Here is a 26,734-nt window from a genome sequence, read left to right on the forward strand (position 1 = left end):
GCCTGACAGCAGCTTCCTGCCACTTTGGTGTTTTAACATATGCAAGCAGCTCAGGCCTAGACACATCGTATCGCCAGATTCAGTGGTCAGATGAAGAGAAAAGAACACGACGTGTTGAATGAGAGCAGCAGTAGGAGAGCACGTGCAGGAGGCATGGGGAGCCTGGGGAGAGCTGGCCGCCCTCCCTCCAGGGCTGCCCATCTGCTCTAGGCTGGGCTGAGGACTTTGGTGGAGAGGCAGGTCTCACTCTTACTTCTAAGGACAGTGGCCCCAACCCAGCCCTTGTCTGCCTCTTCAGTTCCCACCGGGGTGGCTGGAGACTAGACTGTCTCTGCTGGAGGGCTAGATGTCGGAGCCATGGGGTGGGAGTTCTGGCAGTCACAAGGAGGTGCTGACTGTGGTCCAGATCGGCAAGAAGGCAGGAGTGGACCTTGAGGTGTGACCCTGGAGGGCACACAGTTTGCCTAGAGCTCCCTCACCTGCTTGTGCTGGGGAAAGAGAATCTCAGTGGTACAGGATGTCCAAGAGACATCCACCCCTGCCCCGTGGGCCCCAGGTTCTCAAATGAGCCAGTCACCTCGGGAGGATGGGCACAGAGATGGAAGGGAGACTTTGTCTACAGTGCTGGGAAATACTTTGTACAAGACAATAAAGCAGAGGAACGGGAGGGAGCTTCCAAGGGCCCGGCCTCTAAAGCACCTGCTCACTTGGGTCTGGAGGGGCCAAGACTGTGATAACACAGTTATCATTTGCCCAGCCCAAAGCGCTCTGCTCAGGCCACTGGCACAGACGAGAAGATTTCCTGGAGATATTGGGGAAAATCGAGGCTCTGGGTGAGAAAGAAGGGACGGAAGACAAGGCAGGGGAAGGCACTGTCCATCCACATGGTGCATGAACGCAAAGCTCAACAAGTCACCTGCTACGTTTTGTTGAGACTCACGTTCTCACCCCTCCTCCCAGATGTCTTTTCTCGGGGCTCCAGTGGGCATTCGGGAGAGGGGTGGGGGTGGCAACAGACAGACAGCCCTAGAGAGCCATGAGGACAGATGGCGACAGCAGCCACAGATACTCCGAGCACAGTGTGGCAGCCAGAGCACTCCGTGGCTGTGCCCAGGGCGGGAGCTGCCAGGCAACGCCATGCGAGCGCATGCAGGAGAGCAGGGGGCAGCAAGCACACGGCAGCCTCCCACGGCTATGCATAGTCGCCTCTGGCCTCGGCCAACCCCTCGGAGATGGACATAGCTTGCCCCATCCTCCCAGAGTCCGTGGTTTCTGTCACACCAGAGAGCACCTACTACTTCCCCCACTAATTCAAAGCCACACCCTTCCTTATTGCCATCTGCCTCTGCATCAGGACAGGTCTAGAGCACCCCAAAGATGCATCATCGCACCTCTCAATGTGGTAGCTGATTCACCTTGAGGGTACACTGGTCCCTGGTTCCTTTGAGCCCCTTGCTTCCTCATCCACAAGATGGAGACATTAGGACATTGTGCCCAGACGGTGAGGAGTCCGAGATTTAAGGGATTTAAAGGTACACCGGGCATTGTGAAACATGGCCCCCACAAAGGGGATCAACAGGCCTCAGACCCAGATCGGCATCTCCTGCATCCAAGTACATCACTGTTTCCAGTCAGGGTCAAGCAAAGTGACCTGTGCACATCTGCTGGGGGCCACAGTCTATGCTGCAACAAACTGCTCTCCTAATCAGCTTTGTTCTCATGGGACAATGATGAAGAAAAGCAAAGCTCTGTATACCCCAACATGCGCAGCATGTCAGGTGATGATGTGTGCTCTGGAGGATGAGGAAGGGCACGGGGGGAGGGGGGTGCTCTTCCCAAGTGGACGGGAAAAGGCCACGAAAAGGCCTGAGTGAGTCGAAAATTTCTGTGGCGTCAAATGGCATTTTCTCACAACTCAAGATCTTCTGCTACACTTGTGAAACACTTTATCATTAATGCTCGTTTTGTAACAGGAATCTCAAATATTTGCTACTTTATGTGAATTTCCAATGATGCCTGGGTGCAAGAGCCCTGAGCTTCACTGTCTCTGGGGGCAGACCCTCTTCCCACTCCATCAGGCCTTACACCACCCTTTTTTGAATCATGAAGACAAAATCTCCAATCCCCTCCAGCCCTGAGACCCAGAGAGGGTTCCCTATGGAAGGGCATGTCCAGGGAGAATGTTACAGGAGACATCGTCAGAGGCCACCGGGGAGAACCAGCCTTGTATGTTGGTACAGTGGGGAAGGGAGCAGAAGGAAGACGGTGCAAGAGAAACCATGGACTCTGTAGGATCAGGTCCAACCTCATGTCCTACACAAATCTCCCCAATTCTGAGCCCGATCCCGACAAGAAACACTGGGCACTTGGCCACTTCACTCAGGGGACCCTACACCTCCTCTCTAGACCCAAGGCCAGCTCCTGAATCCAGTGGCTCCTGGGAGGGCCTTCAGAAGCCCCTGCTAGACCCCAGGAGCCGAGAAGAAGAGGCCAGAGGGGATGGGTGTACTGCAAGTCTCTGACCACACCCCTCAGGAAGGCAGTGGTGAGGGGCCACAGGAAATGGAAGGAAGAACAGAAGGAGAGCAAGCAAAGCAAGGAGTTTTAAGAACTGTTGAAAGTCATGAAACCAACCGTTTCCTATATGTGACGTTTTCATGGATGGATATTTGCATATTATTTACAAATTGGGATGTTTGAGCAGCAGGTGCGCAACATACAGATGGAGACATGGCTTTTGCATTGTCTGTTGGTTGGATGGCGTGAGTCAGCAGGTAGGTTAAGGTAAATCAAGAACAAAAACAGAAAACAAAAGAGAAAATGAGTCATCAACACAAGCAAAAACTCAAACTTTGAATACCTCACTGGAAAACTTGAGGATTTTAGTAAACTTTGCATATTTGGCTTAAAATGCACCAAATCAAAACATATTTTTGAAATCTGTAGGTTATGCAGACAGGGTGGCATTCATTTGCATTCCTGTTTGTAATACAAATCCAAAGATGACTCACAGACACTTATTTTTTTATTTCCAGGCAAAGAAATCAATGTCAGTTTTATGCTTGCTTGGGAATGCTGTCTCTACGTGACCCTCGTTAAGACTATTACTCTATTTTGATTAAGTTGGTGGTGGGAACTGACACTCATCTTTTTGCCTAAGGAAAAAAAAGTACATCACAAAGTAACATCTGAAGTGACTACAAATGAACAAAAATAAAGACACCACTAATCCACATGACGACTTCCTTTCATCTTTTCCCCTCAGCAGAACTGGGTGAAGGACTGAGCTCCGAGAGCACCAGCGGCCAGGGCACAGCAGAGCTTCCAAGCCAAGCGGCTCCTCAGCCCTCCCACCGGCCCTGCTAGACATCGGGGGCCGACGGCAGCGGCCATGGAGGGCTTATTTGAGGCAAGGTCTGATACAACCACAAGCCCCCTTGGCCTTGCGCGTCCAACAGCTGAGGGACAGACACTGGGCTACTCCAGCCACCTGCGCCACAGAAGGTCTCTGCCTTGTGTGCGGGCCTCTCTGGAGGTGGAGGCTTCCCTGCAAGACAGCTGGGCGTCGTGCTCTCTGCAAGTCTGGCAACCCCCACCCTTGATGCCTGCTCATCAGTCCGCCCTCTTGGGCGAGGAGGCACACACATGAGGAAACCCCCAGAGCTGTGCCCTTGCAGACAGGAGCGCAATGTCTGGATCCCTTTATCCAGGGAACAAAGATGCCTGTGTCCAAGGACGGGGCCCGTAAGGATCAGCAGCCAGCTTGCTCCTTCCAGAAACCACACTGGTACGAACTATTTCTGGATGAGAAGCACTTGGGCAATGCCACAATGCCAATGGTTGGTGTGACAGAACATCCTTGGTTTTTGTGTGAAAATGGCAGCTCAGAACTTTCCCCGCATTATTTGGATTACTAATTTTTTAAAACCATAAAACATACCACATACACAAAAGAATATGTATAAATATGTGTACGGATGCACATTTTCAAAGAAAAATCATAAAATGTCCATATATTCATCACCCAGCTTAAAGAAAACAGAATGTTACCATTACTTTTGAAGCCCGTCCTGTCTCCCTTTCTCCTCCCCAGATGTAGTAGCTACCCTTAATTCTTGTTAATAATTGCTTTTCTTTACTGTCTTATGACAAACTCTTAAAATGCATTATACTTGACTTTTCTTAGCCTTTTCAATGGGATGCTACCGTATGCAGCCTTCGCGGACTTGGGCAAACTTGTGCTGACGGCAAGCAAACTCTGCTTCTGAAAAACATCCTTCTTGATGTGGAGACCACCACCCTCCAGTGCGTGCGGCACTTCACTACGTTCACGTCCCCTAACAATCAGTGCGTTCCGCTGCTACTGTGAACAAGGTAGCCACGACCCTCTGTGTGAAAGTGTCTCCAGGTCACCTGCCCAGACACCCTCTGGCTTATGTGTCTAAGTCGCTGCAGGCATGCATATGTCCAGCTTTCCAGGGACTGCCACACTCTTCCGAAAAGGTTGTCCAACGAACACCCCCCAGCAGTAGCGTGGAGGTTCTGGCTGTCCCACTTGCTAACCATTGCCATGGCTGGAATTCCTGTTTGACGTTTGACAAACCGGAGGGTGTGAAATGGCATCTCAATGTCATTTCACTTTACATTTAATTACAAATAAGGGTGAGCAGCTTTTCCTATGTTAATTGGTCATTTCTGTTTCTTATTCTTTTAGTAAAATGCCCAATTATGCCTTCAGTTCATTTTTCCATTCGGTTGCTTTTGTTTTTCTTAATGATTCACAGAAGAGCCTTGCACATTCTGCACACTAACCTTTGCTAATGGTTTGGATAACCTCTCTGCCCTCCGGCCACGCCTTTGTCACTAAATGTTGGTGCATCATAGAACTCAGTAGCTCATTCTTTTCTCTCCTTTATTGATCTCATTCAGTCTCATGGATCTGATATCATCTCATATGCTCATGGTTCCCAATCCTATGACACTGGCATGAATCTCTTCTCCAAACTCCAGGCCCATCTGTTCAACGGCCTGTTGGATGATTCCTTCAGGGAGGCCAACAGGCAACTCAAATCTAACATGTACAAACTGCATCCAGTCCACATGTACAAACAGTCCACAACAAACCTGTTCCACCCACAGTCTTTCCCATTTCAATTAATGATAATCCACGTTCCCAAGTGCTCAGACTTTGATGCCATTCTTGCTCAACTTTTAGAGACATGTGGTCCATCTGCAGCTCTACTGGAAACTACATCCGGAATGACGGTCTCTCACCTTAGACCCTCTGCCGGGCTCCCTGCTGTGGCATTCAGTGGCACTCGTATCCTCACAGGCCCAATACTCAATTGTCAGCATCCACATCTTTTTTTCCTGAGAATTTTCCCAGGCCAGGACATGAGAATTAACATTCTCTGGCCCCCTCTCCCCAGCAGCCTTCAACTAGTAGCTAACAGCACTTGCTGAAAAATACCCCACTCACCCCGCCCCTTGCTGGGATAATGGAGGCTCAGGGCTCCCAGTGAGGACCCACAGTGGTACCCGGCTTCATAGGACCATGTACTGGCTGCCCCCCTCCCTGGCCCACTTCCTTGTTCCCCTAGTATTCCAGGGATCACCTCCCAAATCAATGACTTGCATTGAAATCCTGTCTTGGGGTCTGCTTCTGGGATAACCCAACTAAGCCCTAACTTGCCTAGCTGCTTCTGCCTGTGCCCTGCACTCTATTCTCAGCCAGAGGTTTGGTCTGAAAAGCCAGATGATGTCACTCCTCTTCCTACCTCACTCAAAATAGAGGGCACAGTCTCATGACAGGTGGCCCAGTGCCCCAGGCCTTGCACCTTTGCTGCACCTGTCTTCCTTAGCTCACTCCTACCCCCAACATATCATGGGATGATCACTAAAGCCAGGAGGAAAAACTCAAGCCTGTTACATGAAGTGGCTGGCTCAATACATTGGTGTCACTAGAACCCCACACAGAGACGAGCTGGAAGACAGTGGTGAGGCAGAGTTCTAGGTGGTGAATCTAGCAGCCATGGCACGGATGGAGAAAGAAGTTGCCTGTGGTATGGATTACAGGACCTTACGCAAGAGCTAAAGCTTGGCCAGGGCTCCGGAGAGAACAAAGGTTGGGGAAAGGCATACAGATGGGCCTAGGGAATGGATGCGACATGCAGGTCCTTGTATTACACATCAGTGTCCACCACAGAGCATCCACAGCTGTAGGGGCACTAAAAACCAGGCCTTGAGATGGTTTACCCAACACATGACAGCCAGCCTCTATTCTCACCAGCCCCAGTGTTCACATAGTAGATCCATGAATGGAGTGACCATGATGGCTGAGATGAAGGCCGTGCCTGAGCCCATGGCTGGGCTGATCCAGCCATGACCACTACTAAACACCCAGCCCACTATGAGAAGTCAACGAGGCCTCTACAATGCACCATGCTTTAGGCTGTCAGCCAGCCACTTGGTGGTAATTTGCTTCCATGAGAATCCTTTCACCTGGAAATGGCAGTGATGTGTCTCTACTGGGATCACTCATACTCTGGGTGTGGGTTTGTCTTTGCCCATGGAATACCCTGGCCCACACCAGAACCAGGGATTCACCCATATTGGATTCCACATAACATCGACTCCAAACTGAGCAAGCAGAAGCAGGTACAAAAGGAGCAGGTGACTCGGGATCCACTGGCATATAATATTCAACATCATTCAGGAGGTGGAAACCTCATAAAACACTGAAAAAGCCTCTTAAAGACACAGATTAAATGCTGGCTTGGTGATGTACCTCACAGGGTTGGGATATTGTCCTTCAGGATGAACTGACAAACAAGAGATGGTACTGGGTGTCCAACTGTCACACAGATCCAGAAAGCAAGTGGTGGAAGTAGGGGTGGCCCCTCTCACTATCCTCTAGCAACCCAGGTCAGACTTTGTTCTCATCATCTCCATAAGTTTAGGTTTGGCAAATCTAGAGGTCCTGGCTCAAGGGGTAGGGAAGACTTCCACTGTGGACCACCAAAGTCATGGTGGGCCCCTGTCACTTGTGCTCCTCATGCCGTAAGATCAGCAGGCAGAGCAGAGTTTCTAGGCTGGCCAGGGTACTGGATGCTGGGAATGGAAAAGGGCAGAGCTACCATTACATAGGGTAGGAAGAAGTCTATCTGGAAATCAGGGGGTTCACTAGGGCCTTTCTAGTGCTCTATGACCAGTCTTAATTACGACTGGACTACTATGGCAGCCAGAACCACACAAGGGTGTGACAAGCAGGGACTTGGGCTTCATAGGGTGACAGTGTGGGCTGCCTCATCCCGTCCAGCAACTAGAGCGGCAGAAGGCTGGCCACCAGTAAGGGGACCCCAAAAGGGGTTAGGAAGAATAAGTTAATGAACATCAACTTAACTCAGACTAGCTCTAGCTGGTCACCAACCCTCTTCTCCCACACATCGTGACCAGCATCATCCTGAAGAAGGAGGGAAGTGAACCCAGTGTGAGACGTGGGCAGAGCTGAGTGGGGCCAGGGTAACAGCAGACACTCGTGCACTCCAGTGCGGTCCTGTTACCAAGGAGTCTGATATTCCTTCCTCCCCAGTGGTGCCAGAGCCTGCTTTGCCTGCACGTGGGGTGCACTCAGAAGGGCTGGAGGTATCTGACAACTGCAGCCCCCAGGTGCAGCCCTTAGTGGTGGACTAATCCGTACAGAGGCATGAGCTCTGCAGCTCTGAGGGGTGACACCCTGTCTCCAAGCCCCCGTCGGGGATGACCCAGACGCACCCCGGCACTTGGCTCCAGATCCATTTCTGATCCCCCTTCTCTTAGCTGTCCATTTCCCCAAACTTCCCTCTCATGGTCTTGCCCGGGAGTGCTTCCTAAGAAATGACTTGTACAAGAACCCCACCTTAAGTGTCTGCTCCTGGAGAAGTCACCTTAGGACTGAGATGAGATTTTTTGCCATTTAATGCTGACATAATGCATTGTACTCAAAGAATATTGCTTTATGATTCAGATTCCTTGAAATTTGTCGAGACAATTTCATATTTTAGCACTTGGTCAGTTTTTACATATAATCTGTGTATGTTTGATATGAATGAAATCTCATTTTATTTACACACACACACGTAAAACAAACCTAATATTCTAAATTCTTGTTGGTTTTAGTTCATGTACTTTGGTGCCAAGTTGTTAGATTTGTCGCACAAACACAGATTTAAAAGATTCTTGTCTTCCTGGTCAGTTGTTACAATGAAGCTCCCAGGTGACTCTCAGACCACCAGCCTAGAAGACCTTTTGGAAACCACTGTCTTATCCAAGAGAAAGCATTTCCCAAGACAATACCCAATCCCCAACTCCACCTCTGGAGAGGAGCCTCCTTCTTTCCAGGGGCTCCTGGGGAACGCTGGCAAGAGAGAAGGGGCTAACACTCAGGACCTGGAGGCACACTGAGGAGCACTGCCTGGAAGGAAACCATTCTGGGGCCCTGCAGGAAGGACAGGAAACACTACATACCGCAATCTCTGTTACTAAAATATCAGTAACACTTCCCAACACAGTGACAAAGTCAAAGACATTCCAGGCATCTCTGAAATAGTTCTGGAGAGAAAAAAGAGCAGTTACTGCTAGAGGCTGGTAAGGGCTCTGCCAGGCAAGGAGTTGCAGGAAGTACCCCTAATCAAGAAAGGAGCAAAGGGACAGATGGGCCACCCAGGGGGGACACCACAGCTGAGTAAGCAAACACCTGTGGGTCTGGGCAGGTGCAGAACTGAGAGCTGTGTGTCCAAAGAGGAGGAGGCTGGCCCCGCCTGTCTCCAGGAACTGGGCTCGGGGCAGAGCTCAGGCAGCTCAGGGTATTGGAGCAGCCCCTTTCTCAGGAGCCCCTGCAATGTCACATTTGCTCTGGGGGCTTGGCAATTCCCAGCTCTAAGCTACAAGTCCCTGAAGATCCCCCCTACAGAGAGGGAGCCAGAATGCAGACCACCAAAAGGCCAAGAGGGAGCCAAGGCACCTACCAGCACCCCAAAAGCGATGATCTTCAGCACGCATTCCATGGAGAACATAGATGTGAACACAATGTTCAGGCATTTCAACATTAGCTCATATTTATATGGTGTGTCATAGAACTGCACGGGGAATAAGTGCCATTGGCTACAGGTTCGGCTGCCCCAAGACACCCCAGCCTTGACCTCCTGCCAGAGCAGAGAGAACTGCACGCCTGCCCAGGGTAGGGATACCCATCCCTGCTCTCCCCGTTTCCTCCCAGGACACTCTCACCATCTCAGCCTACAGAGAACCCAGAGCACTGGGCTTCTGTAGGCATCCCATGCTGACCAGGACGTGATCAGCTGCAACTATGGCTCTCTCTCTCTCTCTCTCTCTCTCTCACCTCAGCTGGCACCCACTGTCCCCCGTGCTGGGCCAACATACCTTCATCATTAGCACCACTGTGTTGAGGGCGATCATGGCCATGATGAAGTACTCGAAGGGAGGCGAGACCACAAATGTCCATGTCTTGTACTGGAATGACTGCTTGTCCTGGGGCATGTACCGTGTCAGGGGCTTGGTGCTGATGGCGAAGTCGATGCAAGCCCTCTGCCCGGGGACAAAGGAGCACTGAGAACATGGTGGGGTTGGGGGGAACCCCACACTGCAGCACCCACTGCACCCCACACCTGTCTCTTCCATCCTCGCAGGTAGCTCTGACCAGCCACACTCGGTCCCTCCCTGCCCCTGTGCTGGCCACCAGCTATGCGGTGATGAGCGAGTCCCATGCGGAAGGGAACTCCAGTGGTTCTGCCCATCAGGGGAGCCCAGCAGAGCATCCAATGCACACGTGCACATGGGGCAGAAGAGAGAGGCACCCACCTTGCTCTTCTCCAGGCTGCATTCAGACATCACCTTGTCCCCCTGCTCCTGGAAGGTGATGATGATCAAGGCCACAAAGATGTTGACGAAGAAGAAGGGGAAGACCATGAAGTAGACCACATAGAAGATGGACAGCTCCATGCGGTACCCAGGGCTTGGGCCCTGCTCCTCACAGGTGGCGTCCACAGAGTGTTTCAGGACCCTGCACCAAGGGCAAACACCAACTGTCAGGGGGACCCCTGAGGAAAGAGCCATGGGAAAGTCAAGACCTGTATCACAGGTGAGGCTTGCATATCTGAGCCCAGAGATGGCAAGAGGAAGGGGATGCTCAACACTGCGGGCCCCAGGACCGCAGTCTCCTGAGGTAGACTACCCTCCCTATAGGGCTTGTTCTCAGGGCTGTTGGAGGGCCATCAAGGGGAGGTCTCCAGGGATGGGAGGTCCTAACCCCAGGACAGGTGGAGGCCCAGGAGTTCTGCCCTGCCCTGCTTACTCCTGGCTCACACCTGCTCATGCCCAGCTCACCAGTTCATACCCAGCTTCACCTGCCTTTAGAAAGCCCTGGGCTCCTGGCGCAGCACTGATCCTACCTTCTGAGCGGTGGTCCTCCCAGCCCCGAAGGAAGTCCCCAGTCATCCAGTGAGACACTGAATACATACATCCCTCTGTCTACCCTGAACTGAGGCCAGAAGGGTAGCACAGGGAGACACCAAATAGACCCATCCTCCCTCTGGCCTTCAGCCACTCAAAAACCATTTTCAGGAGATCACTATGCTGTGTACTTTGTCTTAATCTCGTCCTCTTTCCAGGTTGCCCACTCCTAGAAGGCAGAGTCATGTCTTACCAGGTGGGTGCAAGAGCCTATGGTGTATTTGCTGGAAGACTAGAACACAAACGGATGCAGAGTTTGAGACTCCCTGCCCAAGCTGCCCCTCTGCTCTAGCGTGATCTGACACAATGAGCCAGTGAGCACTCACATGGGCCACCCTTCTCCTGTGGACACTGTGACAGTGTCAGCAGAGCCCAGAGCGCCCGTACCCTAACCCATACCCTAACCCATACCCAAACCCGTACCCTAACCCATACCCTAACCCCTAACCCGTACCCTAGCCCGTACCCTAAGCCATACTCTAACCCCTAACCTTAACCCCTAACCCATACCCTAACCCTAACCCATACCCTAACCCGTACCCTAACCCCTAGCCCTAACCCCTAACCCATACCCTAACCCTAACCCATACCCTAACCCATACCCTAACCCGTACCCTAACCCCTAACCCGTACCCTAACCCCTAACCCATTCCCTAACCCGTATCCTAACCCTAACCCATACCCTAACCCTAACCCATACCCTAACCCGTACCCGTACCCTAACCCATACCCTAACCTGTACCCTTACCCCGAACCCCTAACTCTAACTCTACGCCCTAACCGTAGGCCGTAACCCTAACCCTGGCCCTACCCTAGGCCCTAACCCTAATCTTAACCCTAGCCCTACACCCTAACCCCCTACAACCCTAACCCCTACGCTCTAACCCCTAGGCCTTAACCCCTAGGCCCTAACCCCAACCCTAGGTTGGCTCCTGAGTGCTTTGTTCCCTAGGACTTGCCTCCAGAGCAATACCAGAGGACTCACCTTCCACCCAGAAAGAAAGCCCACCGTTTGGAACTCCGGAAAGGATTCACAGCAGGAGAACGCGGCATGCCCATCCCAGCGAACCCACACTTTCAGCGGTCCCCTGGCCGAAAAGAAGAGCAAGACACTCACGCTGACCCACACCCTTGACCCCCACCGCCGGGAACCTCGACGCAGCGCTGGCACATCAGGCCTCCCGTGTCCCTATGTCCTAACACTCAGTCTAGGTTGGCTTCTGAGGGGTCAGTCCCCAGAACCTGGCTACAAATCCCCACAGATTCGGGACACCCGAGCAGTGTCGAGGGACTCAGGCTGCCACCCAGAAAGTAAACGCACCATTTGCACTCCTGAAAGCATTCAGAGCAGGAGGACTCTGAATGTCCATCCCAAGGAATGCACAAATTTTGCGCCCTCTAGCGGCAAACCCTGAGCCTGACATTCAACCTCACCCAGGCCCTCAAAACAAACCCCAGGGAAGCAGGCCACAGTGCTGGTACGTCGGGCCTGCCGTGCCCCTAGGCCCTAACCCTATCCCTCGCTGGCTTCTGAGGGCTCTGGCCCCAGAGGCCTGGCTCTAAAGCCACAGGGATTGGGGGCACCTGAGCAATACCAGAAGATTCAGCCTGTCTCCCAGAAGCAAACCGCACCATTGGGAACCTGGGGCAAGGTTTCCAAGTAGAACTCTGCATGCCCATCCCAGCGAAATGCCACATTCAACGGCCCCCTGCCCACAAACCCTGAGACTGACATTCACCCTGACCCACACCCCCCACTCAGACCCCCCACCCCCCCAAAGCTTGCCCCAGCGTGGGCAGATCAGGGCTGAAACGACCCTAGGCCATAAGCCTATCCCTAGGTTGGCTTCTTAGCTTCTGTCCCCAGAAGCCTGGCTCCAAAGCCCCAGGGATGTCAATAAATGAGCAACACCAGAGGACTCGGCTTGCCAAAAAGAATTCAAACACACTACTTGCAACTCCCGAGAGGGTTCAGAACACAACTCTGAATGCCCATCCCAGCCAACGCACAGATTTGGCGCCCTCTGGCGGCCAACCCTGAGCCTGACACAACCTGACCCACACTCTCAAGACAAACCCCCCAGAGCAGGTTACAGTGCCTGCACGTCAGCCCTGCCGTGCCCCTAGGCCCTAACCGTCACCCTAGAGGCCTCTAAGGGTCTGTCCCCGGGGGCTTGACTCCAAAGCCCTACGGATTTGGGACACCTGACCATTACCAGAGGACTCAGCCTGCCACTAAAACGGAAAACGTGCCATTGGGAACTCCAGTAAGCATTCAGAACAGGAGATCTGTGCTGGTCCATCCCAATGAAACCCAAGTTCAACGTGCCCACGCCGCAATCCCTGAGCCTCACACTCCCCCCGACCCACGGCCTCAACTCAGACTGTGGGAAGCTCATCACAGCGCTGGCACATCAGGCCTGTCATGCCCCTCAGCCCTAAGCCTAACCCTAGGTTGGCTTCTGAGCGGTCTTTCTCCAGGGCCTGGCTCCAAAGCACAAAGGATTCGGGACACACGAGCAGTATCAAGGGACTCAGGCTGCCACCCAGAAGGAAACCGCACCACTGGGATCTCCGGAAAGCATTCAGAGCAGGAGAACTCTGAATGCCCATCCCAGCAAAACTACACTTTCTTCGCCCCCTGGCGGCAAACCCTGAGCCTGACACTCAACCTGACCCCCACCTGCAAGACAAACCGCCCATCCCAAGCCCGCCATAGTTCCCGCAGACCAGGAGTGCCGTGCACCTGGGCCCTAACCCTAACCCTCGCTTGGCTTCGAAGAGCTCTCTCCCTAGGTCCCTGGCTCCATGCCCCAGGGATTTTGGCCACCTGAGCAATACCAGAGGACTCAGCCTGACACCACAAAGCAAAATGCGTTATTTGGCACTTCCGAAAGCACTGAGAGCAGGAGACCTCAGCAAGCTCATCCCAGTCATAACCCACATCTATTGGTCCCCTGGCAGCAGACCCTGACCCTGTCACTCATCCTGAACAACGCCATCAACACAGACCTCTGGGAAGCTCTCCCCAGTGTGGACATGTAGGGTTCGCCCTGACTCTAGGCCCTATAAGCATAGGTTGGTTTCTTAGGGTTGTGTCCCCAGAGGCCTGGCTCCTAAACACTATAGATGGGGACATCTGAGCAATACAAGAGGACACAGCCAGCCACCCTGAAGGAAACCACGCCAATTGGAACCCCAGAAAGCATTCGCAGCAGGAGATGTTTGCATGCCAATTCCAGCGAACCTCAACATTCAGAGGACACCCGGCCACCAACCCTGAGCTTGACACTCACCCTGAGTCATGCCTTCAACTCAGACCCCAGCTCGCCACAGTGCTGGCACATCGACTGCCTTGCCCCTACGGCCTAACCCTAATCCTAGGTTGGCTTCTGAGGTTTCTTTCCCCAGAGACCTGGCTCCAAAGCCTCAGGGATTCGGGACATCAGTGCAATACGAGAGGACTCAACCTGCCACCCAGATGGAAAACACACTCTTTGGAACTCGAGAAAGCATTCAGAGTAGGAAAACTCTGCATGCCCATCCCAGCGCACTCCTACTTTCAGTGGCTGCAAACCCTGACCTTAACCTCACTGTGACCCACGTGGTCAACTCATGCCCTGGGAAGCATTCCACGGCACAAGCCGATTGGGCCTGCTACACCCGTAGGCCCTAACCCTTACTCAGGGTTTGCTTCTGTGGGCTCTGTCTCCAGAGGCCTGGCAATAAAGCCCCAGGGATTGATGACACATGGGAAATACCAAAGAACTCAGCCTGCCACCCAGAAGGAAACTGTGCCATTTGGAAACCTGGAAAGCATTCAGAGCAGGAGAACCCTACTTGCCCATCCCAGCAAAACCCCACATTCAGGGGTCCCCTGGCGGCATACCCTGAGCCTGACACTCACTCTGACCCATCCCCCAACTCAGAGCCCTGGGAAGCATGACACAGTGTTGGCAGATGTGGCTGAAATAACCCTAGGCCATTATCCTAACCCTAGGTTGGCTTCTGAGGGATCTGTCCCCAGAGGCCTGGCTCCAAAGTCCCAGGAAATGGGACACCTGAGAAGTACCAGAAGACTCAGCCTACACCCAGAAGGAAACCTCACCGTTTGGACTCCAGAAAGCATTCAGGGCAAGAGAAACCTGCATGGGGCGCCTGGGTGGCTCAGTCGGTTAAGCGACTGCCTTCGGCTCAGGTCATGATCCTGGAGTCCCGGGATCGAGTCCCGCATCGGGCTTCCTGCTCAGCAGGGAGTCTGCTTCTCCCTCTGACCCTCTTCCCTCTCGTGCTTTCTATCTCTCATTCTCTCTCTCTCTCAAATAAATAAATAAAATCTTTAAAAAAAAAAAAAAAAAAAAGAGAAACCTGCATGTCCACCCCATCAATCTCCCACAATCAGTGGTCGGGCCTAAAATCCTGGGCCTGGCACTCACCCTGACTCATGCCCACAACTCAGCTCCCCGGGAAGCTCACCACTGTGTTGGTAGATCGGGCCTGCCAGGCACATAAGCCCTAACCTTAACCTTATTTTGGCTTGTGAAGGATCTGTCCCCAGAGGCCTTCCTCTAAACTCCAGGGATTGAGGACAACTGAGCAATACCAGAGGACACCGACTGACACACAGAAGGAAACCTCGCCATTGGGAACTCCGGAGGCCCATCCTAGCGAACCCCCACTTTCAGCGGCCCCCTGGCCAAAATCCCTGGCATGACATTCATCCTGATTCACGCCCTCAACTCAGTCCCCTGGAAAGCCTGCCACAGTGCTAGCAGATCGGGTCTGTCATGCCCGTAGTCCCAAACCCTAACCCTGGCTTGGGTTCTGATGGGTTTTTCCCCAGAGTCCCGGCTACAAAGCTCTGGGCATTGGGGACACCTCAATAATAGGAGAGAACTCAGGCTGCCACCGAGAAGGATCCTGCATCATTTGGAACTACGGAAAAGTCTCTGACCTGGAGAAATCTGCACGCCTATCCCGGCAAACCCCCCCATTCCGCTGTACCTCAACAAGAACACTTGACAGTTCAATATGCATTCATGATAAAAACTCTAAACCATCTGGGTATAGAGGGAACATACCTCAAGATAACAAAGTTCATATATGAAAAGCTCACAGCTGACATCATACCCAAGGGTGAAAAGCTGAAAACATTTCCACTAAGACCAAAAACAAGACAAAGAGGGCGCCGGTGGGGCTCAGATGGTTAAGTGTCTGCCCTCGGCTCAGGTCACAATCCCAGGGTCCTGGGATCGAGTCCTGCATCGGGCTTCCTGCTAGGCGGGGAGCCTGCTTCCCTCTCTGCCTCTGCCTCTCTCTGACTCGCATGAATAAATATATAACATATTATAAAAAAAATAAAACAGACAAAAAAACAAAAAAACAAGACAAAGATGCCCACTCTCATCACTTTCATTCAACACAGTATTGAAAGCCCTAGCCAAAGCATTCAGACAAAAAGGAAAAAAAAAAGAAAAGATGAAATCCAAATAGGAAAACTGTCAGTGTTTGCAAATGACATGATACTATATATAGAATTACATAAAGATTCCAACAAAACTGTTAGAATAAACAAATTCAGTAAAGCTGCAGGATACAAAGTCAATATACAGAGACCTGTTGCATTTCTTTTTTTAAAGACTTTATTTATTTGACAGAGAGAGACAGCACAAGCAGGGTGAGCAGCAGAGGGGGAGGGAGATGCAGACTCCCCACTGAGCAGGAAGTCCGCTGCGGGTCTCGATGACAGCACCCCGGGATGGTGACCTGAGCCACAGACAGATGCTTAACCGACTGAGCCACACAGGTGTCCCAACTTGTTGCATTTCTGTGTACTGAAGACAAACCTTCACAGAGAGAAAATAAGAAAGCAATGCCATTTACAACTGCATCAAGAAAAAAAAAACCTAGGAGAAAAGTAACCAAGAATGAGAAAGACCTGGTACACTGAACACATGTTGGAAAAGGAAGGAAAAACACATGTATGTTGAGGGGGCATATATGGGTCAAAGAAACACAGGACGACACAAATAAACGGAAGCATACGTCCTGCTCATTAACTGGAAGAGTTAATCATGTTAACATGTCCACAGCAACCAAAGCAATCTACAGATGTGATGAAATCCCGATCTGAATTCCAGTGCCATTATTCACAGAAATAGAAGACAGCCCTAAAATTCATATGGAATCACAGAAGACACCGAATACCCAGAGACATCTGGAGAAAGAAGAGAGCAGGAGTCACCACACGCCCGGATTTCAAGCTAGATTACAAAGCTGTGGTCATCAAAACTGTATGGTGCTGACATAGAAAGAGACACACAGGTCAATGGAACCGAATAGAAAGCTCAGGAAATGATAATCATAGCACTTTTGGCAAAGCTTACTTATTAGAGTCAGTACATTAAAGGTATATTTTGACTTAGCTCTGATATAATTATTAACTCTGAAGAGGAATTAATATTTATCTCCTGTTTCAACAGCTGATTCCAATAAATGCATTTCTTTAAACTTGTTTTATATAAACACATATTATTAAATAACAGTGATTTAGAATCCACGTTTTTAAGAAATATTAAAATCACTTTAATAAACCTATCAGGGAAAAGAAACAGAGATATCAATCATCACAACTGATAGCATCACAAAAGACAATCAGACACAATCTCTTATCTGATGGAAGAATGTAACATTTTGAGTAGTTCTGCCCAAATGTTAAACCTGTTGAAAGCTATAAATCCGGCAAGTCATTTACAAAAACACACGTCAGAGAAATGTCCTAACAAATAGTATGAACATGTAATCAATAAAGTCCACACTGCATATATTCCAACAGGAAAAAATACTTTCCCAAAAAATAAACTGTAAAATAAAAAAATGAAGGAGGAGGAGAAGGAAGAGGAAGAGGAGGAGAAGAAGAAGAAGAAACCTGAGAAACTAACCCACACATGTATGGCCTTAACTTACGACACAGGAGCAGAAAATATGCAACGGGGAAAGGACTGCCTCTTCAGTGAACGGTCCTGGAAAACCGCACACTACATGCAGAAGAATGGAACTGGATCACTTTCTTACAGCACACACAAAAATTTTAAATGGATGAATGACTTGAATATAAGACCGGAATCCATAAACCTCCGAGAACAAAACACAGGTAGTGAGTTTCTCGACATTGGTTTTGGCAAAGAGTCTTTTAGATCGGACACCAAAGGCAAAGGCAACAAATGCAAAAATAAACAAGGGGAACGACATCAAACTGAAATTTCTACATGGCAAAAGAAACCATCAAAACTTAAAAGGCAACCTACCCAATGAGAAAAAAAAAATCTGCAAATCATAGGTGTGAGAAGAGGCTAATATCCAAAATATACAAAACACTCATACAAATCAAAACACACAGAAAAACCTCTATAAAAAATGGGGAGAATATGTGAATACTTTCCAAAGATGGCACCCAGGTGGCCAAAAGACACAGAAAAAGTTGTTCAACATCACTAATCGTCGTCAGGGAAACATAAGTCAAACCCATAATCCGCTATCTCCTCACACCTGTCAGGATGGCATTTGTCCCAGAGACAGACACCAGGTGTGGTCAAGGGTGTGTAGACAAGGGGACCCTGTGCACTGTTGGTGGGAATGTACATTGGTGCAGCACCTGTGACAAAGAGTATGGAGGTTCCTGGAAAAATGAATACAACTACCACATGACCCAGTGATTGCTCTGGGTGGATTTATTTGGAGAACACAAAAACACTACCTCAAAAAGACAGATGCACTCCCATGTTCACTGCAGCATTCTTCACAGTAGCCAGACATAAAGACAGACACCTTGGGAGCATTATGCTAAGTAACGCAGACACAGAAAGACAAATACCAGACATTCATGGACGTTCCACATGGAAAAAAAAATACTGAATGCACAGATACTGAGAACAGATTGCTGGTTGCCAGATCCAGGGATGGGGGAGGAATGGGGGAAGGTGGTCAAAGGCACAATGTTTGGGCGCCTGGGTGGCTCAGTTGGTTAAGCGACCGCCTTCGGCTCAGGTCATGATCCTGGAGTCCCGGGATCAAGTCCCACATCGGACTCCCTGCTCAGCGGGGAGGCTGCTTCTCCCTCTGACCCTCTTCCCTCTCGTGCTATCTCTCATTCTTTCTCTCATATAAGTAAAAAAATCTTAAAAAAAAAAAAGGCACAAGGTTTGAGTGATAAAATGCATAAGTCATGGAACGTTCTGTGCAGCATGGAGACTAAAGCTAACCCTGCAGGATGGGGTACAGGTTTCCCCGCTATTTGAAAGTAGTTTCCTTCCTTCCTAGGAAGGAAACCTTTCACAGCAAGAAAGGTGTAGACCAAAGGAGGAATCACCATTCATTTCTACAGAAAAAAATCGCGTGCTCAGACTCCAAAAACGACTTCTCTTTGGCTTTTCCTAGGCCTCGGGACACAGCTTCCTAATAGATGCCCAAAATAAATGGAGATGAAGCACAGCAGATGCTCACAGACACAATTCAAAGTGCTGGGGGCTGGATGCGGAGAGCGGTTCCCAGGAAAGACCTGGTTGAGGTGCACACCGCCTCTGCAGTGGCTCCCCGCAAAACAGATGAGGAACGCGATGCTCACTTTTCGACTTTTTTCATAAGAGCGAAATCCTCTTCAGGATTCCTCCTTTTATTGAAGCCGGGTAATGACACAGATCTTTAAAAAAAAAAAAAAAAAAGCCATGTGTACCGTGAACTTTTAAAAAGTGGGGGATACTTGTACTTGAAAGTTGCTGAGGGAGATGTTAAATATTCTCCTGGACACGCACATCAGCAGATCCACCGTGAAAGGCACCTTCCTGAGCAAGCAGAACACAGATGACCTCCTACCCCCAGAAACCTCCTCCTTCCCCTTGCTCAGGACAACCAGCCACAGCTGGGAGTTACCCCAATTCCTCCTTTCTCCCATTCCCAGTATCTAGCCCATCAGCAAATCTGGTGAGCTCCATCTTAAACATACCCAGAATAGGACTGACCACTCCTTCCAAGGCCACCTGTCCGGTCCACACTAGAGGCCATCTCTTGCCTGAGTTCCTGGAAAAGCTTCATCATGGACCTCCCTTGCCCATCCTCAACCCTCTGTCATCTGTTCTCAACACTGTAGCCAGGATGGCCCAGTGAAAGAGGGTCCCATGGGGTCACAGCACTGAAATGGCTTTCTGTCTCCCTCTGTCACCTCCCTGAGGTCATGTCCTAGGCTGTCTCCCGTGCCCACAGGGCCTTCTTGCTACTTCTGGACAAACCTGGTATGCTCCTGCCTCGGGACTTTTGCACGTGCTTTCCTTCCATTTAGAATGCTCTTGATGTGCTATCACTCACCTTCTTTAGATCTTCACTCAAGGATCACCTTCCTAGTGAAGTCCCACATGGCTCTATGTAAATAGCAAGCACCACCCTTACCTCCCCTGCAGCACCCCAGCCCCGTCTCCTGCTCCGTATTTCCGTAGCAGTTATCACAGTCACCAGTCCATCTCGGCAGGGCAGAAACGAAGGCCTACACTGACGCTTTCACCACTGACTCCCTCCGATTTCCTGGTCCAAAGCCCCGGGGGAAAAGGTGCCCCAGGGCTCTGGCACAGCCAGGATGCCAAGGACCAGGGGTCCATCGACTGCACCCTGAACACTATCAGGAAAATGAGCCACATGAGGAATCCACCTGCCCATGAGACCTGAAACCAGACACCTCCCTCAATTACAGGTGAGCACTCACACTTCCTCTCCTTGCCTGAGGTGCTCATCTGAGAAAGGTGAACAGAGACCCATCCCAGGATCCAACTCTCCCTCTGGCCAACGTCCTGGGAAACAGACATCTCTCCTCCCTGCACCAACCACCTGGGATTGACGTCCGGAATACTCCGGCGGTCAGGCAGAGTGGTGCACCTGTCCCTCTTTCCTGCGATATCATCACAAACCAGGCTGTGCTGCACATTTTCCAGGAAGGAGCCTGCAGCAGCATCAACAGGCCGACCAGGCTCGGCCTCAGTCTCGCACATCAGGCCCCATGCAGAAGTAGAACTGCACGGATACTGGTGTCCTGTGTGGCCTCGGACCCTAACGGTAGGAGCTGAGATTTCAGTTCCAGATGAAAAGTGACCTCTTGCACACAGCACAGGAATATGGAGAGGATTTCTCAGGGGTGGGGCTCTGGAAGAACTGCTTCTGCTGGCTGAATTCACACACACCAGGCAGAGGACATCTGCTGTGCCTCCTCTGAGGAAGCAGGGGCACAATGGGCAAGAATCGATAATGCTGCCTGTGGGCTGCTTCCCACCAACCACCCTGCTGAGCCGAGGGCTCAGGCACTAAACAGGAAGCAACTCTCTCATCACATCTGCAGCAGGAGGGCTGGCCAGGGAGTACAGCCCAGTCCCTGTCCCTGTAGCAAGCTGGCCTGCCCATCATGAGCGACGGTCCACCACCACGGCATCACAACCTCCCAGCTATCTGATCCGACTACCCTGCCAGGCTCAGACCTGCTCACACAGTGAGTCATAAGACCCAGCGACGTCTTTCCACTGCAGCTCAATGCTTCTCACAGAGAAGCAAACCCCAGCCTCACAAATGTGCTCACCATTAGCTCTGGAATTCCCTGGGTGGCGTCTACACTGGCCACACAGATGTCCCATCCAGACCACTCCACAAATACCCTAGGGTTTCAAGCCACTTTCAAACTGCCTTTAGAAAGGCAGGAACTAGCCCGATTAGGCACACCAGCCAAGTGACTCAATGTGCTGGAAACTCGGACAACATCCTCGCTGAACACCAAGGCTTCCAAGTCCGAGCTTCAAACCTTCGCTCACTGGGCATTGAGCACCATGTCAGCATCAACACTGCTCTTTCAATTCACTTGTCTCCCATTCCTTAAAATCAGAAACCAAGCTCCAGTCACCACTCCATTTTCCCTCCAGAAAAATAAGGCAAATGACAGAATAAAACACTACGTGTGCACAGCACACTAATCGAAATATAATTCCTTGGTCTTTCTCATACGGACAGCCCTACATTACCCATACTAATGAGAGAGGCCACGAGTTCAATCATTATATATATATATATATATATATATATTTGACCTTGTGTTTTTCCTTACAATATTTGTATCTCGAAGTCAATGTCTATATTGTTTTCTTAAAATAATAATAATAATAATAATAATGACATGGTCACATAAGGGTCTGGATCTCCATAGCCACACAACATGGCTCTGGTCCAGATAAGGATGAAGACACTACCTCAGCCCACGAAGTGAAGCCCTTTCCCTCAGGGATCCCGACACGCCTCACGGGATGATGAGTTCCTTTGCTATGTGGAGTTGTCCGAGTACAAAGGATGCAGGCACCCTCCAGGATTCCTTCCGTTTTCTTCATAAATTCCCCAGCTCAAGTCACAAGTGACTCACCGGGTCAAGCTTCCAGAGCCCAGGATGGGCCACGTAAGCAGCCCCCTCAGGGAAGGCTAACAGGGGGCTCAATTTCCTCTGGGAGCACGATGTGCCACTCCCCGAGCTCCTAAAGAACCTACACTCCTCCATGTGCCCCTCTCACAAAGGACAGGGCACCCTGTTACAGCTCTGAGGCTGTGCTTACTTTAAAACATAATTTCTAATCTCGGAATGTTGTTCATGGAAGAGGAAAACATAAACACCCACCAAGGATTCTCATAATATTTCGGAAGATTATTTTCCCACTGTTTAATTAAATTGGGATATAAAAACACACAGATAGCCCCTTCCACTAGCAGGTATGATTCACTTTGGTGATGGAAAGAAGAGCAGGAAATAAAAGAGTAACAGATGTTCTGATGACCCGTCATTTCCATAATCAAAGTTTTGAAACTTCACACACACAAAGAAAGAAGCTCAAACAAACGTCTTGGCCTGGCAACTCTGAGACGTCTGAACTGGAGTGACAGGGACAGATGATGACGTCGTGTGTGTTGGGTGAGGCTGGTGGCACAGAAGAAGGTGCTCGGCCAGCTCTCCACCTGGGCCTCACCTGTCCTCGGCCAGGAACCTCCTCACGGCCCTCACCTGTCACCACTCTCACCCGGGAGACCCAAAGCCACCCCTGGAGCCCGCCCTGCCCACACCCTCCTGCTCCAGGCACTCAGTTCTCCTCTGAGACTCCTGTCAGCTTTACCCAGACCTGGAACTCCCCCATCCGCTGCAGAGCTCCAGGACTCCCCCTCTTCTTCCAAAATGACACTGGCCCAAGGCTTTCATGAGAAAGGTGGAAGGCTACCTAATGAATGGTTCACTACTTTCCCCTTCTGTCGTATTTCTCTCTACTTACCTTCCTACCTGGGCAAACTGTAAGGAATGTATCGATGGAACATGGACATGCTCTGAGACCTGCTTCTTTCATTGCAGCCTTCTGAGGACTCCTTGTACAATAAAACACCATATCCTATGACGGGGGGGTTTAAAACTATTATTCACAGAATAATACAGCCCAAATCACCTCATTTTTAATTGCTTTTCATTAGGCAGAACAGTTTCTGTGAAAAAAGCCTTTCCATAGATATTTGATTCCAGCAATTTCATAAGGAGTCAATGGAAGCTCTGTGGGATAACCTGACTCACCTAGGGTTGGGCAAGCAGTTCCAGAACTCAAACCAGTGCTCCTGACGCCAAGCCCCTTGATGCCACCAGCATGCAGAATTCTCAAAGACTCTCCTTCTGACTCCACCACCAAAGAAACTGCAGAGAAAATCAGCATGTCAAAATATCTAGACGACACATTTAGAAAAACTAGAAAGTCAAGCTCAACTTTTTTTTTTTTAATATTTATTTATTTGACAGAGAGAGACACAGCGAGAGAGGGAACACAAGCAGGGAGTGGGAGAGGGAGAAGCAGGCCCCCCGCGGAGCAGGGAGCCCGATGCGGGGCTCGATCCCAGGAACCCGGGATCATGACCTGAGCCGAAGGCAGACGCTTAATGACTGAGCCACACAGGCGCCCCTCAAGCTCAACCTTTAAACAGTAAAAGGCTGCTTTGAATAATTTTGATTTTTCCCTCGACCCTAACTGTAACTCTTCTGATGAAAAGACTAATCAATTATGAAACATCACCTTTGACAAATGACAAGACATCATCCAAGTCTGTATCTGATGACAAAAAGCCAACTAACTCTAGATGCTGGCCACTCAACCATATCCTAGGCCCAAATGAATAAATGCTGTTAGATGAAGGAACAAATGATATGTTAAAAACACACAAAGAGTAAATTTCACCTTCCCTTTCTAATAAAGGTTACTTCTAGGAAACAGATGATCAGAATACATTTTGTAAGCAATAATGAATAGAGAAAATGGGATCCCCTGCAATCTTCTACCTGCAGGGAAATGAAGTAACTCCTGCACCAAATGGAGAATGCTGACAGCTACTGAAGTTTTACTTCGTGGCTCAACTAGAGAAAAGAGGAAAGCCCAGGAGGTTTGGGGTTCATGAGAAGTTTTACCTCCTGTCCTGACATGATGATGACACTGCGCCAAATGGACCTGCTGGTTTCTCTGAACGCTGACGTCCTGTGACAAGCTGCATCACTGACTCACATGCTGATGTTCAGAACTTCGGGTCTCCTGGAGCCAGAGCAGAGAAGTGCTGTCAGGTGGGGATGAGAAGGCACCTCCGACCTATGGCCTGCACACCTGCTTCGGTTTCTGGGAGGAGGGGAAACACACACTTGTTTTTTAAGTAGTCATTATCTTCATTCTAGTGTAGACCAATGACTCTGACATTTTTGGAAAAGCGAAATTACTCTTCCAAATGAACACCTCAACTCATCTATTCCTCATGCAACTTGAGTGGGGTCTGGTTTACTCCAGCCTCCAGGCCGCCACCTGGAAGACCCTCCTGCACCATCCTGTCAGCCCATTACCACCATCCCTGGGGGACATGGGGCACAATGCTGAAGTTGGGGGATGACTCTAGGGCTTGTTGCCACCGCACCTGTGCCTGGGGGAGCAGGAACATGGAGGGCCCTCCCAGACGATCATAAGGGACCATTACCACCATCCCTGAGGACATGGGGCACAATGCTGAAGTTGGGGGACGGCTCTGGGGCTTGTTACCACCACACCTGTGCCTGGGCGAACAGGGGACACCCTGCTGAACTCGGGGTGCTGCTCAAGGTCCATTACCTGCACTGTGCCAGGGGACAGGGGGCACCCCACTGAAGTTGGGGACTGTGTGCGGTCCTTACGTGCACTCTTCCAGGGGAACGAGGCAAACCCTGAAATGTCCGCAACCCATCCCACAAAAACTCGGGTGAGCTGGGCCCTGGAGTTCACGGGGCTGGGGGATACCGCCAGTTGAAGGACTTTCAAGGGAAAAAGAAAACTCATCTGAGTTCGCGGGATTAGCTCGCTCCCCGCCGCCTTCGAGAACCCCCAACTCCCATCCAGGGCGCACCCTGCCCCCGGGACCCCCACCCCAGCCCACAGCGTGCTCTCACCCAGCCGGGAACTCCACAGGTGAACTCTCTGGGAGCGGGCCGAGCTGCCAGACCTCTGCAACCCCCGGGCAGTTCCGGGACCTCCCGCAGAGGTAGCTCCACCCCCACGCGGTGACTGGTCGGGGAGGGTGGTGCCCCGAGCCCATTGGATGGCGCGCCTGCCTCTACCGGCCAACCCGCCCTCACGCCCGCGGCTCCCCGCGACCGCAGGTGGTCCAGGAGGCCCCTCCTCAAGCCAGCACCTGGCTCGGCGGCGCAGGCATGGGCGGGGGTTATGGGCGGGGTCCGCCCCAGGCACACACCCGGCCAATTCCGCGGACGCCTCGGGCTTCAGACCACCCCCAGAGCCCTGCCCCTTCCCTTCCTGCACCAACCCTGCCTGCAGAGCTGTTCCTGGCCCCCCGCAAGGTCAGCCCCACTCGGACCTTCCGAGGCTTTGGGCTTTAGGAAATGCAATGGTTTCACGCATTTCCAAGGCAGTTTTAAACCCAAAACTAATTCTCTAAGCGGGAAGAGCTTCACTTTCTGGTCTCACCCATGGAGTGGATAGTGCTTCTTGGACCTTCAAAGCATCCTTGTAGGATGAGCTCTTTTATGCTGGAATATATATATACATATGCTTGGTTCTGCAGGGAAGCTCCAGGATGAAGAACAGCCGCCCTTCTGTGCTGTTGGAGTCGTGAACCAGGAACATTTATTTTTCACTTAAAAAGAAAACGTATTGTTATTGTCGACACTGAATGAGCAAACCCTTTTAAACAGCTGAGAGAGGAAGGAAGAGAGTTTTATTCAAACCCACCGCAGGACAGCTGCCTGGGAGACACAATCTTCAGAAAGAAGGGAGTGCTCCGGGGAAGGAACATCTGGGGCAGGTTTATATATTTGTTCTGTGTTGTTTTACATACAGAGTTACACATCGTCATGAGGGAGAACGTTCCAGAAACTTATAGACTTCTTCCTGTGCTTTCCGTTTGTGCAAGTCGGTATGACTTTAATCTTATGGGAGCCAGAGAGGTTCTTCCGTTTTTCTTATCTTTATGTTTGCAATGGCATTTGGGGGTTATCTTTTTCTTCTCAAACCAGATGTACAATATGTGCTCAGGACAGAAATAGGACCCACGCTCTGAGGTTTTGCCCATTCGGAGCTTGGTAAAATGTTAAAGGGTAGCTTCTCTGGGAGCCCCGGATCCGGGCCCACGGATGGTAAAAGATTAAAATTTCCATTATCATTAGAATTACTACTCAAGGGAGGAACTTGAGACAAAAGTACCTTTAACGATAGTACCAAGAAATCAAAATGATGCCTACAGAAGTTTACCTGTTCCATGGTCCACACGGGTAACAGAGGGGTTCAGAGACGCTGGGCTCCTCCCCTTCTCCTGCCCAAATCTCTGAAGCACACAGATAACCTAAAGTCAGAATTTTAGAACTACTAGACATCTTAGAGATGTCTGGCACCATTCCCTTAGACTACAGAATAAAACAGAGTAGCTCATTTTCACAGCACTAATGGAAACATGAAGTGCTCCTAAAGCTTGGATACACTGTCTCAGTTCTTTCCTTGCTGATTTTGACTAATGTAAGTCCTAGTCATAACATATAAACACTACGATGGTTGGGAAGGAAACAATCGTAGCTAAGAGACTATTTCAGCTGTGTTTCTGTGTTTATAAGCACGGTCTCACTTTGTAGAAGAGGCTGAGCTGAGTGTTTTTATTTTTTTTTTTT

The 26,734-nt window shown here is 50.5% G+C and overlaps 1 protein-coding gene across 1 annotated transcript in view; it reads right to left on the reverse strand.

Annotated features, from left to right (window-relative positions):
- The window catches only part of LOC113915729 (voltage-dependent N-type calcium channel subunit alpha-1B-like), a gene marked incomplete at its 3' end in the record, with an annotated part of 39,587 nt that extends 13,178 nt beyond the window's left edge, over window positions 1-26,409 (reverse strand). Inside the window, exons 1-6 of the mRNA XM_035727686.1 lie at window positions 26,325-26,409; window positions 25,542-25,710; window positions 24,011-24,131; window positions 23,132-23,248; window positions 9,859-10,060; window positions 9,421-9,585 (exon numbers count right to left, since the gene is read on the reverse strand). Of these exons, the coding sequence (XP_035583579.1) occupies window positions 9,421-9,585; window positions 9,859-10,060; window positions 23,132-23,248; window positions 24,011-24,093 (567 nt within the window). The remainder of the gene's footprint in view (window positions 1-9,420; window positions 9,586-9,858; window positions 10,061-23,131; window positions 23,249-24,010; window positions 24,132-25,541; window positions 25,711-26,324) is intronic.
- Between the last annotated feature and the right edge of the window lie 325 nt (window positions 26,410-26,734).

This window comes from Zalophus californianus, chromosome 5 (genome assembly GCF_009762305.2).
Source record: "Zalophus californianus isolate mZalCal1 chromosome 5, mZalCal1.pri.v2, whole genome shotgun sequence".
In the NCBI taxonomy this organism is placed as follows: Eukaryota; Metazoa; Chordata; class Mammalia; order Carnivora; family Otariidae; genus Zalophus; species Zalophus californianus.